Below are 16,138 nucleotides of genomic sequence, written 5' to 3' on the forward strand. Positions count from 1 at the left end.
TTCTTCTTCTTCTAACTTCTTCAACAACGTCATTACGTCCTTTATCTTCTATTGACGTAAGCAAGCCCCACACACACATACACACACACTCTATCTTAAAGGGACTTTCACTGAGTCCGTAACATGGGTCAGGCCCCATGGGTCTGTTTGTTTCAAAGATTACTTCTTGTTCATCTTGAGGCTGGGTTATCTCACCCACTCTCTCAGTATTTTCCTGTTACAGTGAGTAACTTGCATTTAATATTGTATTACTTGAGTCATATTCTTTCCCATCCACTTAAGCTGTCAATATCCGTTTCAATCCTATTCAGTTATCAGCTTGCCTTCCCATCCAGCTTTGTATCATTAGCAAACGTGGATACATTACAGTTCACTCCCTCTTCAGATTCGTTGATAAAGATTGCAAATAATGTTGTTGCTCCTTGTCTCTGCAATATCCTGTCGCCCTTGAACCTTGTCAGAGGCTGGTCCCTTGGTTGTTCCCAGAGTGATCCACAATTTGTCATACTTTCAGCAGTCCAGCCCCTAGGCTGTGGAATTCCTTTCCTAACACCTTTACCTTTTTATTGCTCTTTCCTCTTTAAAAGTTCGCCGCTTATGACACAACTTATGGTCATCTGCCTTAGTACAGGCAGTTCCCATGTTACATAAAGGTTCCATTCCTGAGAAATCAGGAGGGCAAAAAGAGGACATGAAGTTGCTCTGGCAGACAGGGCGAAAGAGAATCCCTAGGGATTCTATAGCTATATTATGAGCAAAAGGGTAGCAGGGGACAAAATTGGTCCTCTTGAAAATCAGTGTGGTCATCTAGGCATGGAGCCAAGAGAGATGGGGGCGATATGAAATGAATTAGTGAATTACTGAAGAGGGGGTGCCACCTGTCTTGTGGCGAATTAAGGTGGATAAATCCCCAGGGCCTGATAAGGTGTTCCTTGGACCATGTGGGAAACTAGTGCAGAAATTGCAAAGATAGTTAAAATGTCCTTAGCCACGGGTGAGGTGTCAGAGGACTGGAGGATAGCTAATGTTGTTCTGTTGTTCAAGAAAGGCTTTAAAAATCTGGGAAATCATAGGCCGGTGAGCCTGATGCCAATTGTGGGTAAATTATTGGAAAGGCTTTCTAAGGGACAGGATATATAAATATTTGGATAGACAGGGCCTGATTAGAAATAGTCAACCTGGCTTTGTGCTTGGTAGGTCATCTTATAGAGTTCTTCAAGGAGGTTACCAAGAAGGTTGATGAGGTAAAGGCGGTGGACGTTGTCTACATGGACTTTAGCGAGGCCTTTAACAAAGTCCAGCATAAGAGGCTGGTTCAGAAGGTTAAGTTGCTTGGCATTCAGGATGAGGTAGCCAATTGGATTCAACATTGGCTTAGCGGGAGAAGCCAGAGGGTGGTAGTAGATGGTTGTCTCTCTGACTGGAGGCCTGTGACTAGTGGTGTGCCGCAGGGATCAGTGCTGGGTCCACTGATGTTTATCATCTATATTAATGACTTAGATGATAATGTGGTAAACTGGATCAGCAAATTTGCGGATGACGCCAAGATTGGGGATGTAGTGGACAGCGAGGAAGGCTATCAAAGCTTGCAGCATGATCTTGACCAGCTAGGAAAATCGGCTGGAAAATGGCAGATGGAATTTAATGCAGACAAGTGTGAGGTGAGGTACTTTGGGAGAACAAATCATGATAGGACTTGCACAGTGAATGGTAGGGCTCTGAGGTGTGCAGTAGAACAAAGGGACCTGGGAATACAGGTCCATAGTTCCTTGAAAGTGGTATCACAGTTAGATGGGGTTGTAAACAGAGCTTTTGGCACTTTGGCCTTCATAAATCAGGACATTGATACAGGAGTTGGGATGTTATGTTGAAGTTATACAAGATGTTAGGCCAAATTTATTGTGTGCTGTTCTGGTCACCTACATACAGGAAAGATATCAATAAGTTTGAAAGAGTGCAGAAAAAATTTACAAGGATGTTGTCGGGACTTGAGGACCTGAGTTATAGGGAAAGGTTGAATGGGTTAAGACTTTATTCCCTGGAGTGTAGGAGAATGAGGGAAGAGGTATACAAAATTATGAGAGATATAGATAGGGTGAATGCATGCAGGCTTTTTCCCCTCAGGTTGGGTGAGACTAGAACCAGAGGACATAGATTTAGGGTGAAGGGTGAAATATATAAGGGGAATCTGAGGGGAAGCTTCTTCACTCAGAGGGTGGTGTGAGTGTGGAACGAGCTGCCAGCGGAAGTGATAGATGTGGGTTCAATTCTAACATTTAAGAGAAATTTGGATGGGAGGGGTTTGGATCCTTACTCTACCCCACTAATTAAACTGCTTTTAGGTGCTTTTTGAAAATCTAAGCAACCTAAGTTACATTTCCCCTTATCTAACCTAATAATTACAAACTCAAATTTTGTCAAATACTAATTGCCTTTCACAAATCCCATATATTGTTATTTTTCATGTAACCAATTAACATGTGCCTAACTACAGATTCCAGCAATTTTCATAACCCTGATGTCAGTCCAACTGTTCTGAAATACTTTCCCTTCTTTTGAAAGTAGAGTAACATTTGCAAGTGTCTAATTGTCAGCAACCATTCTGAAATGAAGAAAATGTGGGTGAGGATCATTGGAATCCCCCCTGTGGAAAATGGTTATTGCTCGGCATTTGTGTAGCATGAATATAAGCCATGTCTGGAGACTATTCTTACTCTGTACCCTTATCAAATGCATTGTCTAGATCTTGGTGCATTTGGCCACTGACTGTTTAATTATCAGAGGAGTTGCAAATGGAACTGAGAGCTTTGAAATCATCACCATTCATCTTCGCTTCGGACACAATGTGTGGAATGATGAAATAGCTGAAGAAGGTTGATAACGAACATTGCTTTGAGGAGCTTCTGCAGTGAAGGCCTGGGACATTAATGCTTCAACTTCGACAACCACAGTGATCTTTCTGTGAACTGTGACATTAGCCGGTGGAGTTCCTCTTTGATTCCAACTGAATTCACATTTTTGAAACTCTTCAGTGCCATGCTCGGTTACATGCCATCTTGATGGCATTGCTTTCCCTCTGGAATCTGCCTCTCTTGTATAATTTTTGAACCAACGCTGTAATGAGGCAGGAACTGTTATCGTGGATGATCCTTAACTGAGCTTAAATGAACAAGTAATGATGCATTCCATCACTGCTGGTTTTTGAGAGTAAGCTGATGGGGTTAATGTAGGCATTGTCTTTTTGTGATGGTACATGGGAACTCTTCTGCAGTGTTGAGGGGTTGCTATTCTCACTTGCATTGGATCAGTGTGGATAAAAGTCCTCAGTACTACAGGCTGATTTGTGCCCTGTGGTCTTTGTTCGTTTAGTATACTCAACTACTTCTTGATGTTATGGGGAATAAATGAGGAAGCCTGACTTCTGAACCGGTGGTATTGGTCAAAATGGTTACAGATATTTTAGCCTACCATGTTCCCATTACTGAAGACCCTTTGTCTCTATGGTGTTATTTTACTTAATGGAATACAATTACTTAAAGCATTGTGATTTCTATTAAAATGTTTGCCTTCGCTTATCAACTCTAATCTTTTAATCAAATTTCCCAATCTATTTATTTTTCGTTCCTACCTCATTAGCTTTGTTCAATGCCTTAATTTTGGACTTAGTAGGATTTAGTAATTTTGATTAATGACAGGAAAAATGTGATCCAAGGACAAATCTGGCAGGCATTTGTATAAAGTGATTAGAAGCAGCAAAACTGTGACCAAAGTTACATTAACCTCTTTTACTAATTTTTTGATTTTTTTTTAGGATTGTCGCGCTTTCTCCAACTCTTGTGGCTACATACCATAATAAGATGTCTGTTGTTAATCAGAGCTATAAGCTTAATTATTTAACTTGCATTATAACAAAATGCAAGATTACTAATTTGCCTGAAAGTAGCTTCTTTTGTCATTAACTTTTGTGGTCATGAATAATGTTGTCATTAACTGCCAGTATAAAGATGATTACCATTACATGGAGGTTGTAAGTAGGGTCAGTTTGTAAAATTTGGTGAAGGTATCTGGACTTTTGAAGGATGTTGCTTCTGAGCCTGAACCATTTGAATTTGATGGTCGCATTAAAGAGTGTTTAATTGCCTTTCTCTTAAATCTCCACATTGGACTAAGGTGTTAAGAGATGATAGAATTACTGCATTTTGACTTCTGAGGCAGATTTTGAATCTGTCAGTGAATTTGAACCATAAAAATATGAACTGGAAATGAATTGAGTGTGTCAGTTTCATTAAAAGTTGTTGCATATGAAAAGTTTTTTGGTGCTGCTTAGTGAGTTTATGATGTAGCAGGTATGGTATTAAACATTTGCTGCTAGATCGAAACTAAACTAGTGCCATATTTTAAAATTATCCCTGAACTGGAATAAAATTGTTAAGAGGTGGGTCACAGATTTTAGTTTCAGATTTCCTGAATAAGCAGGCTTTTTTTATTTTCAGGGAGCGGAAAGCTGAGTTTATCTTACAGGTGTATTGCCTTGGAACAAACTGGCTGTGTGTATAGTTGACTATGTCAGTTCAACACATAGCAAGATCACCATTTAAAAAAATAAGAAACAAAAAGATTAATATGTGTTTGGAGAAGTTTAAGCTTATAAAATAGAGCCAGCATAGATTTGATGAGCCTGATCTGAATTTTATGATGTGACAGGATTGATGAAAGGAATTCAATAGATGTTGTTTATGTGGAAACCATTAATGGCAGATAGCGGAGAAGTGGTAAACAGTTTTTCAGACTAGAGGATATTAAGTGTTGGGACCACAACATTTCCAAATGTAAATGTCTTGGACATCAGAGTGCAAGACAGCATTTTCAAAATTGTGTGTGATCCAATGGTTGGGAGTGTGGTAAACATGAGGAGAGTAATAGACTGCAAAAGAACATAAGTTGGCTGAATGGACAGGCAAATTGTGAATAAATTTAATAGACAGTATGAAGAGATGCACTCTGATAGAAAGAATGACACACTATACAGACAATTATATGGTTTTAAGGGAGTGCAACAACATAGAGAACTTGGGTATGAAGACAAAAGAGACTGCAGTTACTAGAATCTGGAACAAAAAACAATGCTGGAAGAACTCAGCAGGTTGTGCTTGACTCACTGAATTCTTCCAGCCTTGTTTTGGACAGGACAGGAACATCGATAGCAAAGGTTTAGAGGGATATGGGCCAAATACTGGCAAATGGGCATTTTGGTCAACATGGACGAGTTGGGCCGAAGGACCTCTTTCAGTGCTGTATAGCTATGACTAGTAGTGTTCAAGGTGCAGACAGTACAGTCTGATCATCACCTCCACTGTTTTAGATATAAGTTTGCATGTTCTGTTTGCTTCAATCTAACAATTTGTTCAATACAATATTTTTGATCACCATGCTGATCTCCCACATTTTGATGAAGATGACCCTCACTCGGAGTGGGTTAAAAGGAATTGGTTGTGGATTGATACTGCAGGCATGTATATGGTTTGGGATGAGTACAAATGTGGTGCCATCCCAACAAATTCCAGACTTATGGAATTCCACTGGATCATAGTGCTGTGGTCAAATAGCTTCACTCCTGTGCTTCCCAACAGTTTTGTAATTTAGCAAAAATGCTAACAGAGCAATAAGTATAACTCAGAGGGCACGTCTTAGAATGAAGGCTGGCTATTAGGTCGCAAGTAGGAACTTCCTTTACTCAAGTTGTAAATTAGTTGAAATCTCTGCCCCTGAAAGCTGTGGTTGCTTAGTTGATGAATGGGAATGCTGCCTAATGGATTGTCCGTTGTGGAGCTGGCTCAGGGGTGGGGGGCAGAGTGGTGCATATATGTTCTTAACCATCCCCTTCTTCCATCTCACCTCACTACGGACAGGCAGCTGAGATTGCTGAACCCAGCTGTGCTGCAAGTATTGTCAGCACTCCTGTTGCTGTATCCATTTAGGTGAAGCAACTTAGAGAAATGAAATGAGATTTTTCCTGATCTGTCTAGCTTGGTAATTGGTTTATTATTGTCACATGTACTGAGGTACAGTAAAAAGCATTGTTGGAGCTATGTAAAAGACATTGTCAGAAAACCCTAAATGTTTAGGGAAAGATTTAAGAAAAGATGTCTGTGAATTTTAAGATGCACATAACAGGTCTTTCAAATCTTTTTTTCAAGAAAGAAATGCATAAAAGGAGCTTATCATATCCTTGGGACATCTAATTAGGCAAATGTGATCTTCAATTTCGCACAGTAGCAAATAATGGCTGGTAAGGGATGAATAGTTCAAAGGGTATTGGTAAGTGGTGGTTATGATCTAATTGTACAACTGGCTTCTTGGCACATTTCTGATGGACAACTGCTCAGTCAGTGCAGTACTATACTGGAGCAGTACCTGCATTATGTGCTCAGTTCCTGGAGTGGGAAGTAGAGCTGCATTTTTATGAATTAAAGCATGTGTTAGCAGCTAAACCAGGTTAATATTTACAGTTATGCTGAAGCTGCTAGAGTAAGTAAGGTCAAAAACAGGAGCACAACAATATGCTGTTCTGTTGGACAGAATAACTAACAACTTGTGAATGGCTTTGCAAAATAAATCGTATTTCTTCACCCTTCCTTCATGTCTCCAGCTGCTGTACACATCCCACAGGTCCCTATCCTTTTCCAGTAGCTCACTCCCGAAGCCATTTGTCAGTTGTGACCCTGAGAAGTCCTTGTCAGGGGTTTTCTTATGAAGAGCTTCATCAACAACACCGATCCTGTATAACAGATACACGTTCAACAGTCTAGTGACTCTTCAGTACTGTCCTGGAGTCTGACTGAGGTTGTTGTGGTGGACTTGAACCCAAGAATTCAGATTCAGGAAACACCACACTATTCCTGTTGTGGAGGCTGTATGGTGAAAGCCTGGCTTGTCTCTGGGTGGGCACAAGTTATGCTGCCACTTGGGCATTGTGGAAAGAAGTACTTTATTGACATGTTGACCGTAAAATAGGCAGATTCCAGGATGAGTTTGTTGATCTATCTGGCTGGACCTAGAACAGATCTAATTTGAAAATTCAAGATTGAAACAGTTTACCTCACCTTTCCAAACTAGTGAAATTGGAGACATTGTGGTTCCACAAGAAGAATTTTGAGCCTCCTAGTATTGTATTCCTCAGTCATTCTGTGCAACAAACTATCATTAAAATAACTAGAATGCTTTGTGTGGGCTCATTTATAAAGGTGCAAAAGGATGGTATGGACTTGGAATACCTTCCAGAAACAACCCCCTAGGAATTATTGATTGATCTTACCTGGAGGTCTGAGTCTAACAACCATGATCATTCATTTGAATTTTTTAAAACAGCTGTTTGGAATGTACCTCCCCACAGTGCTATGCCTAGTATTATCTTATGTACTGTAAACTGCATATGGGGTCTGAGTGCTTCACAAAATTTCCATTGTTGTCCGTTTTATTTAGGCATTCACACATTTCATCACGACGTGGATGTCCTGATTTAACTGTCTTTGTTTTGTTTTATTTATTTTATAACTCACAAAAATAGCTTTCTAAAAGCTGTCAAGCATAAATATGTTGATCACTGGCTTTAAAACCCTTTGCTGCGGATATTTCCTGAAACGTAAAAATCTAATGTTTGTGTTTTAACTTTCAGCTTTGCGTTATTCTTGGAAAATTGTGCTCCAGCAGTGAATTCATTGAACCTCGGCATTACCAATCCGCTTCTGTTAGGCTCAGCAAATTTGCAGCTCGCCCAGATAAAAGCCCAGCTGGCCCTACAGCAGCTGAATTCTGTCGCCTCTACAACTGTTTCGAACACAGCTCTTGCATCTCTGAACCAAGCTCTTGTCAAGATCAACATGTCCATGTTCAATGCCAGAGGGGCATTTGGCCAGAATCAGGGCCCTCCCAACCAGTTTGGGCAAAGTCAGGGCCCTCCCAACCAGTTTGGGCAAAGTCAGGGCCCTCCCAACCAGTTTGGGCAAAGTCAGGGCCCTCCCAACCAGTTTGGGCAAAGTCAGGGCCCTCCCAACCAGTTTGGGCAGAATCAAGGTCCGCCCAACCAGTTCCAGAATCAAGGACCACCTAACCAGTTTGCTATGAGTACTCCAGGATCCTATATGGGAGGAGGAGGAGGTGGAGGAGCAGGAAGAGGAATGGGAATGGGAACTCAAGGAGCATCACAAGGCAACTATGGTGGAATGAACATGGGAATGATGAATCAATCTGGGAATAATGTAGGCTTAGGTCAGTGGTCCTCCTACCAGAGTCCTTCATCTGGAGGTTATCGGCCTGGATATGGAAGCACTGCAACCTCTTCATCTCAAAGTGGAGACCAGAGATCTGCAGTTCAGCTTTTTCATGACACAATGAAGGCTTCTAATATCCTGGCAAACTTTGGCCTGTCTAATGAAGACCTAGAAGAGCTAAGTCGTTACCCAGATGAGAAGCTTACTCCAGAAAACATGCCGTACATTTTAAGAGAAATTAGAATGCGGAAGATGAATAAGCAGCAATCGTCAAGCAGTTATGATCAACCGTACAAGCTACAAGATAAAGACTACAGAAGGGAAGTGCAGAGCAGCGTGGTTGATTACGGGCACGGTCAACAATATGACTATCGGGACAGACCCATGGAGAACCAGAGCATGCATTACAGTCGCGAAACACTGAGAGAAGGCACCTGGAATGAAGATTTCAAGCGTCCGCCTCAGAATTATCCAATGGAGCCTTCGCGAGATGAGAGTACTCACGGAATTAAACGAACAGTTCTAGTGGTGAAGAAGGGATTGCCAAAACCCAAGCTGATGAATGATTACTATGGCGTCCCTGCACTGAGGTTCCCCCACGTGTGCAGTTTGTGTAACGTAGAATGTAGACAAATGAGGGTGAGTGTTCGTTACATAGTTCACCTTTACTTATAATTTGCTTCCTTAACAGGCATAGTGTTCGTAGGCCTCAGCCTTCTGTAGTATGCCTGTAAAGTTACCAAGGGCTGGCTAGCAGCCCAATGGTAAGTTATGTTGGTACTTGGCAGGTTTGCATTTAGGTCATCAGCTGAAGATCTCCACGTGTGGAGAACTTAAAGCCATGATGTTATCTAGAGTCTTACAATTAGCCATTAACCTGAATAACTATTTCAGTACTTCGGTCTCCCTCACTATTTTTAATTAAACCAATATAAGCAGAAAATTGTCCAGTCAATCCTTGTGATATCCGGTCACCAGTCTAGTATGATGTCTCATGGTTGTATTGAAATTGTGCGGAAGTGATTTATCCTTCATGCTGGATGATAGGGCATCTATCAAATACAGTACTTGGTGGAGGGCTGGGAGAAGTTGGTGAAAAGGATGGTCAAGGTATGGGGAAACCTAATCGCAGCTTTCCACAGCAGAGTGACTGCAAATAGATTGTGGAAATGTATAGAAAGTCCTTAAAGCCCTAAAATATCTTTATGGATAGGGCAGATATATAAGGATGTGCATTTTCTCCTTAAGTTTAGTCAGTGATGTAATGCAGAGATATACTTTAACCAGATTGACTTTCTCAGACCTATTTCACGATGGAGCAGATTCATACTAGCGTCATCAGTGCAAGTTCCTGAATTGTATTGCAGTAGATTGTATCAGACTGTTGTCCTTAAGGCTGCAATGATCGTGTTTGGTGGGCAGACAAAATTTTCAATTATCCCACTGCATAAAGACTCGGTAGTAATTCTTTCTTTACAAGACCTGCTTGGCTGCAACAGAATTTCAGATTTGAATCTTGTCATTTTGATTGTTTGAATTATTGTGGATCACTTTTTCAATTAACTGTTTAATTAATCCACTGTTGCCTGACGACGAGCTAAGTACATTTATTTGTGCATTACTCGGATTGGGTGCTGAGTCAGTATTAAATTCCTGGCCTCCTCCATGTATCACTATGATAAGCCTGGGTTGCCCACTTGGGAGAATCAAAGAAGGTTAAGTCTTTTAGATGAGCTTGATTATTATGATGGTTTGCTCTCCTGCTTTGCTTAACTTCTGTATTATTTCTGGAATCTGCAGCTCCTCCATTGTGTGGAGAGTTATTGCATACCTCGATCCTGTTCTTCTCCTTAGGGACTTGGAGACGATATTAAGCACTGACTTAACCATTTTGTAGTTGCTACTCCTTGTTTTAAATTAACAAGTTTAGGATATGGTAAAACATCCTCAAAATATACAAATTGTGGAAATAAGATAATATTGGAATCTATAGGTATTCTAAACCTTTGATTCATGAGATCTGTAAATATTATGGTTTACTTGCTGTATGCCGGTGAGTATGAAATAATACAGGGATCTGGTTCAGTATTTTCAACAGCAGAATCACATACTTGGTATTCAGCGTCTGAGGACTTAGAGGAATGTGTCTATCCTTGGGAATGGTGCGTGCCTGCTCCATTAGCAACCACAGATCTGAAGAAGCAACGGCCAGTTTCTGAATCTCACCTGCTGCTAGCAATCTGAAACTGCTCCTGCTTTAGTTGCGCTTTAAATTGGTTGTGATGAATTTATTACTGGTTTAACCGTAGCAGTTACTAGGCATCAGGCTTTTAGATCCATAGTTCTAGAAGTACAGAATCCTGTTGAATCACAAATGATTTTTGGACATTTAACCTCAATTGCAGTGTCTTGGTATTGGGGAGGTAGGAGTCTTTTCTGTGACTTCTGAGATGCATAGAATCACACCATAGAATCAATTCCTTTGGCACACTGAGTTTGCATTGACCATCGAGCATCCATTTACATGACTCCCATTGTATTCTCCCCCGCATTACCAACATCTCCCACCCTCCCCAGATTCTACCTCTCCGTTGTCCGCTGAGGCCAATTTACCTTCCAATTTGCACATTCTTGAGGTGGGTGGAAACTAGGGAACATTCACACAATTACAGGGAGAATGTTGAACTCCACACAGACAGCACCCGAGGTCAGGATTGAACCTGGGTCACGAGCTGCAAAGCAGCAGCTGTACTAGCTGTGCTGCATACAATTTTGTGTCTAGGCTTTATGGCATGATATGTCAGATATCCAACTCGTCATCCCTTGAAATTTGATTCTACTGCGTAGAATTTCAAGTGCCGAATTTAGTGTTACACGTGCCATATAAAGTTGCCTGTGTGAGAAACCTGGGTCACAATCAGAATCAAAGATCTGTTTCTTTGTTGGGTTTGATTACAAATATTTCAGTTGCTGATTGGGTTCAGATTTACAGAATACCGAAATTCGCCCTGTTATACAGAGTCCAGCATTGAGGGATGGAATACTCAGTTCCTCCTTCATACTCATTGCTACTTTAAAAGGTGCACATACTACGAAAGGAACGTGACATGTCGCACAGCCAGGAAATCTGCCGGCCACAGGTCGTCAGAACCAAAAACTGAACTGAACTGGCTACATAAACAGCATGGATACAAGAGCAGGTCAGAGGCTGGGTATCCCGTGGCAAGCAGCTCAACTCTTGATATCAAGAACCTTTATCACAACCCACATGGCACTAGTCAGGAGCACAATGGAATATCCTCCACTTCCCTGGATGCATGCGACTCCGATAACAATCAAGAAGCTTGGCCCCATCCACAATAAAGCAGCTTGTTAAATTAGTACCCCTTTTACCTAAACCTTCATTCCCTTTGTGGGTGATGCACATTGGCTGGTGTCTACCATCTGCTAAATGCACTGCACAGGCTACTCTGACAGCACCTCCTAAACCCATAACCTCTACCACCAAGAAGGAAAAAAGGCTTCAGTTGCATGGAAAGGCCACCTGCATGTTTTCCTTCAACTTGTGCACCATCCTAACTTGCTGTTCCTTCATTATCCCAATGTCGAAATCCTAGCAGTCCCTCCCCAACAGCACTGTTGAAGCACCTTCATCAGAGGGGCTGCAGCATCTTAAGGAGGCACCACCACCTTCTCGAGGGCAGTCACGGATGGGCGATAAATCCTGGCCCAGATCCTGAACAAATGAATATATAAACATATTTTCAAACTTGCTGAAGTATTTAAACAGAATCTAGAGGGACTTTAAAAATATTAATTGATTCATAATACAGGTGAAAGGTCCCAAAGAGCTATCTAATAGAAGATGGTCTCAGAGAAGCATCAGCGCAAATTTTGACCGATGGTGTAATTGATATAGAGTACTTCAGTGTTTCTTGCTCTGTCAAGGTGCTTGTTGCCTGTCCTTGTTTAGCTATTGTCTCTAGTCACTCTTTTGGCCTTTTGATGTTGAATCTGCTACTACAGATTCAGACCTTCCACCTAACATCCCAACTATCACAAAATCTGAATACTTCCTGTCTCACAGGGAAGAAAAACCCACCTGAGATGATCACAGAATGGTGTTTGGTTCAGAAGGAGACCTTAGCTTTTATTTCAGATCCCATGAAATCTCATCGTATCAACTGCTAGCTGCCAGTTTCCCCTCAGAGAATGTATCAGTATCCTATGTACAATATTGCTTGGAAGAAGCACAGGGCATAGAATGTACTCTGTGAGGGACTCTGGTGCCTATCACTAAGAATGACATAGCTGCCAACTTTGATCTACAGCAGATAGTAAAGAAATTAACACAAGTGAGAAATCTGATTGACCTTGTTCTCAACATCTACTAATCTGTCCATGGCAACATTGGTGGGAGTGACCACTGCAGAGTGTGGGAGTTGCTGGCATAGTTGTGTGTTCAATGCCCATCCCTAATTGCCCCAGGACAGCGTGACGAGCAGGCCAATTCAGAGGGCAGTGCAGAGTCAACTATCACTGAGTCTGGGTTGAATTTAATCCAAAAGATTAAAAGAACAAATTTGCTTCCCTAAATAATTTAGTGAACCAAATGTGTTGCAGTGGTCTGGTAGTTTCATGCTGGTATTGAATGTCTCTGGATTTGAGTCCAGTCCCTGGATACTAGTCCAGTAATATAACCACTGTGCTACCATACCTGAAGGCACACATATTAAACAGCATGCATTATCTAGAGAGCAATATTCCCACAGCATTCCCACAAGCAATGAAATGGATCAAAGCTCTCCATTGCTTAATGTTTGGTGATGGTCAATTAATTAGCTTGTGAGGTGGGACTCTTTGAACAGCTCCATTGGCGACAGTAGAGCCCAGAACGTGAGTGGAAGGTAAAGGTATAGCATTTGCAACCATTGGCCGTAGATTCTGTGTACCACTATCTCAGAGGCCAGTGTTCAGTACATTTGATATAACAGCTAAGAGTACTGCATACCTCAAAGACTAAAGTATACTACTGGGGTAAAGTTAAAATAAAAACAGAAAACACTGGAATACTCAGGTCAGGCAGCCTCTGTCAGAAGAGAAACGGAGTCAATGTTTCAGGTTGAAGACCTTTTATCGGTTCATTTACACTTGTGGAGTAAAGTTCTTGGATTTGAGAGCTAGCTGAGCTGTTCTAGGGCACTAATGTGGAAAATTGCTAGTCTGCCTACTGCCTACCAGTGTCACTGAAGATGTTGTGCCATTGTAAGTTCAGAAGTGGTGAAGTTTGCTGATGATTAGAGTGTATAGTTCACATTCGTGCACCAATAATCTGACCAGCAAAGCTGAATATAATTCCATTAAGATCATGTGGATCCAGGCCTCATTAGATCCATGGTCCAATCATGGATAAAAATGCTGCTTTTTAGAGGAGAGGGTTGACTGCCTCAGACATCAAGGCAACATTTTACTGTGTGTTATAATGCACCCATGGTAGAACTGAAGTTAACTGACAACAAGGGAGAAACTCCACTGGGTGATTACATTTTACAGAAAGGAGGAGAGTTATGATGTTGAAGACCAATCACCAGACCCAAGATGTTGCTGCAAGAGTTCCCCAGAGCAGGTCTGAGGCTCATCCAACTTCAGCTACTTTATCAGTGAACTTCCTTTCAGCGTAAGGTGGTGAGGTGTATTGATTATTGCAGATCTCGTTTAGCCACTCTTCAGTCTACGCCTATGAGTGGTAAGACCTGGACATCATTCAAAGCTGGCAAATGGAAAGTAAAAGGGCCACAAAATGTCAGCAGTGACCATCTCCAGGAAGAGAGAGTGCAACTCCCTTGATGTTCAACAGCATTTCCATTACTGAATCTCTCAGAAACTCAACCAGATCAACCACATAACATTGTCATTGCATGTGCAGATCAGGGGCTGGGTCCCCTTTACACTTTACACTTTATATGGCACAGGTCAAGAATGTGGTGAAATACTCTCCGTATATCTTGATAAATGCAGCTCCAAGAATTCTCAAGGAACTGCGTAATATCTTAGAACAAAGTAGCAGATTAATTGGCACCCTGTCCACTAGCCTAAGCACTTATTCCCCCCTTCCAAGCATACTTTGCACTGGGTGCCATCAACAAGACGTTCTCCAGGAAATTACCAAGTCACCTCTCTAGTTTGCAGCCTGTTGCCGAGAAAAACCTGGTCAGCAGGCATGTGACGACACACCACCTAAGTTCCTTTTCCAAGTCGCATGTTATCCTTCCATTGAAATACACTGCTGATTTTATTTTAAATATTTTTTGTTTGATCATAGTCTTGGAACTTCCTTACCCAAAACACAAGGAAGATGGCTCACCAGCATCATCTTAAGGGAAGTTAGGGATAGGCATTATATATTAACAGTAACGTCTACATTCTATGAACCAAGTACCAAGCTGAACTTTAGGATCTGAATGAACATTTCCCATATTCCCAATTATTTAAATTCACTGGGATTACCAGTTGATCTTCATTAGATGCAGCATCCCAGTGCTGATTACCAGAGCCTGGTTTCCTATAGGACCTTGGAACCAGTAGCCAGAGAAGGCCTTTCAGCTGGCAGCATGTATAGGTTCAACCACTGGACTAAGAGATGAAAACCTCATTTGATACCCTGTGATATCATTCATTTCTAGACTTTCCACTTTGCTTAAAAATGCATTCAGAGCTGATACAAGCTGTTGTTGATAGTGCTGTAACGTGGCTTTTAGTCTGTATCCTGCTCACTAATGCCTGTGTGGGTTTTGCCTGGACCACCCAACTTCAGACCTCATGGCCTTGGTCCAACAGTGGACCAAAGAAGTCTTCCAGGGGTGAAGTGAGTGTGACTGCCCTTGACACCGTGCTAGCATTTGATCAAGACTGACATTGTCACCCTGGTAAAACTGAAATCAATGGGCATCAAAGGGAAACACTCCAGTGGTTGGAGTTATACTTTGCACAAAGGTATTAGTGCTTGTTCGCAATCAATCAACCAAACCCCAGGAGATCACTGTTGCAGTTCCTTGGTATAGAGTCTTAGTCTGAACTATCTTAGACTGGTTCATCAATGACCTTCCTTCTGTTATAATGTTGAAGTGGGCATGTTCGCTTCTGATTGTGCTCATTTCAATTCCATTCGTAACCCCTCACCAAAGTAAGCAGCTCATGCTTGCATGCAGCAAGATGAATTTGAGCACAGGCTGTTAAGCAACAAATAACACTTGTGCCACAGAAAGTGCCAAACCATGACCATCTGACTTCCTATCCATGACGCTCAATGGCATTACCAACTCCTATTTGCCCACCAGCAACATTTGGGAATTACCATTCTCCAGAGATGCAATTTAACCAGCCATCTAAAAAAACATGGCAAAAAAAAGGCCAGAGGCTGCGAATGACTCCTCAGTGGGTAACTCGTTTCTTGGCACTCCAAGACCTTTCCACCATATACCGGGTACAAATCAGACTATGATGGAATACTCTCCCTTTGCCCAAATGAATACAGCTCCAACAAATATCAGTGCTATCCAGAGCAAAGTAGCTTGTTCAAGCACCACCCCTAAACATTCATTCCTCCTGCTGCCAGAATGTATTGTCTGCAGTATGTACCATCTACAAAATGCTCTGCAGTCTACTCTGACAGCACCTCCCAAGTCTATAATCTGTACCACCAAGAAGATAGGAGAGCAGGCACATGGGGACCCCTACAAGCTGCACATCATCCTTCCTCAGAAGTTAATTGCCGTTCCTTCATCGGTGCTGGATCTAAATTTGGGAATGCCTGCTTTTCGTAATGCAAGTGGATGACTTGGATGTGGGAGGCAAGATAAATAAATCTG

General features: G+C 41.7%; 1 protein-coding gene across 1 annotated transcript in view; it reads left to right on the forward strand.

The window, feature by feature from the left end:
* znf638 (zinc finger protein 638) overlaps window positions 1–16,138 on the forward strand; it is a 134,453-nt gene that overhangs the window by 47,569 nt on the left and 70,746 nt on the right. The window contains exon 3 of the mRNA XM_052032860.1: window positions 7,676–8,909. Within this exon, the coding sequence (XP_051888820.1) occupies window positions 7,676–8,909 (1,234 nt within the window). The remainder of the gene's footprint in view (window positions 1–7,675; window positions 8,910–16,138) is intronic.

This window comes from Pristis pectinata, chromosome 2 (assembly GCF_009764475.1).
Source record: "Pristis pectinata isolate sPriPec2 chromosome 2, sPriPec2.1.pri, whole genome shotgun sequence".
In the NCBI taxonomy this organism is placed as follows: domain Eukaryota; kingdom Metazoa; phylum Chordata; class Chondrichthyes; order Rhinopristiformes; family Pristidae; genus Pristis; species Pristis pectinata.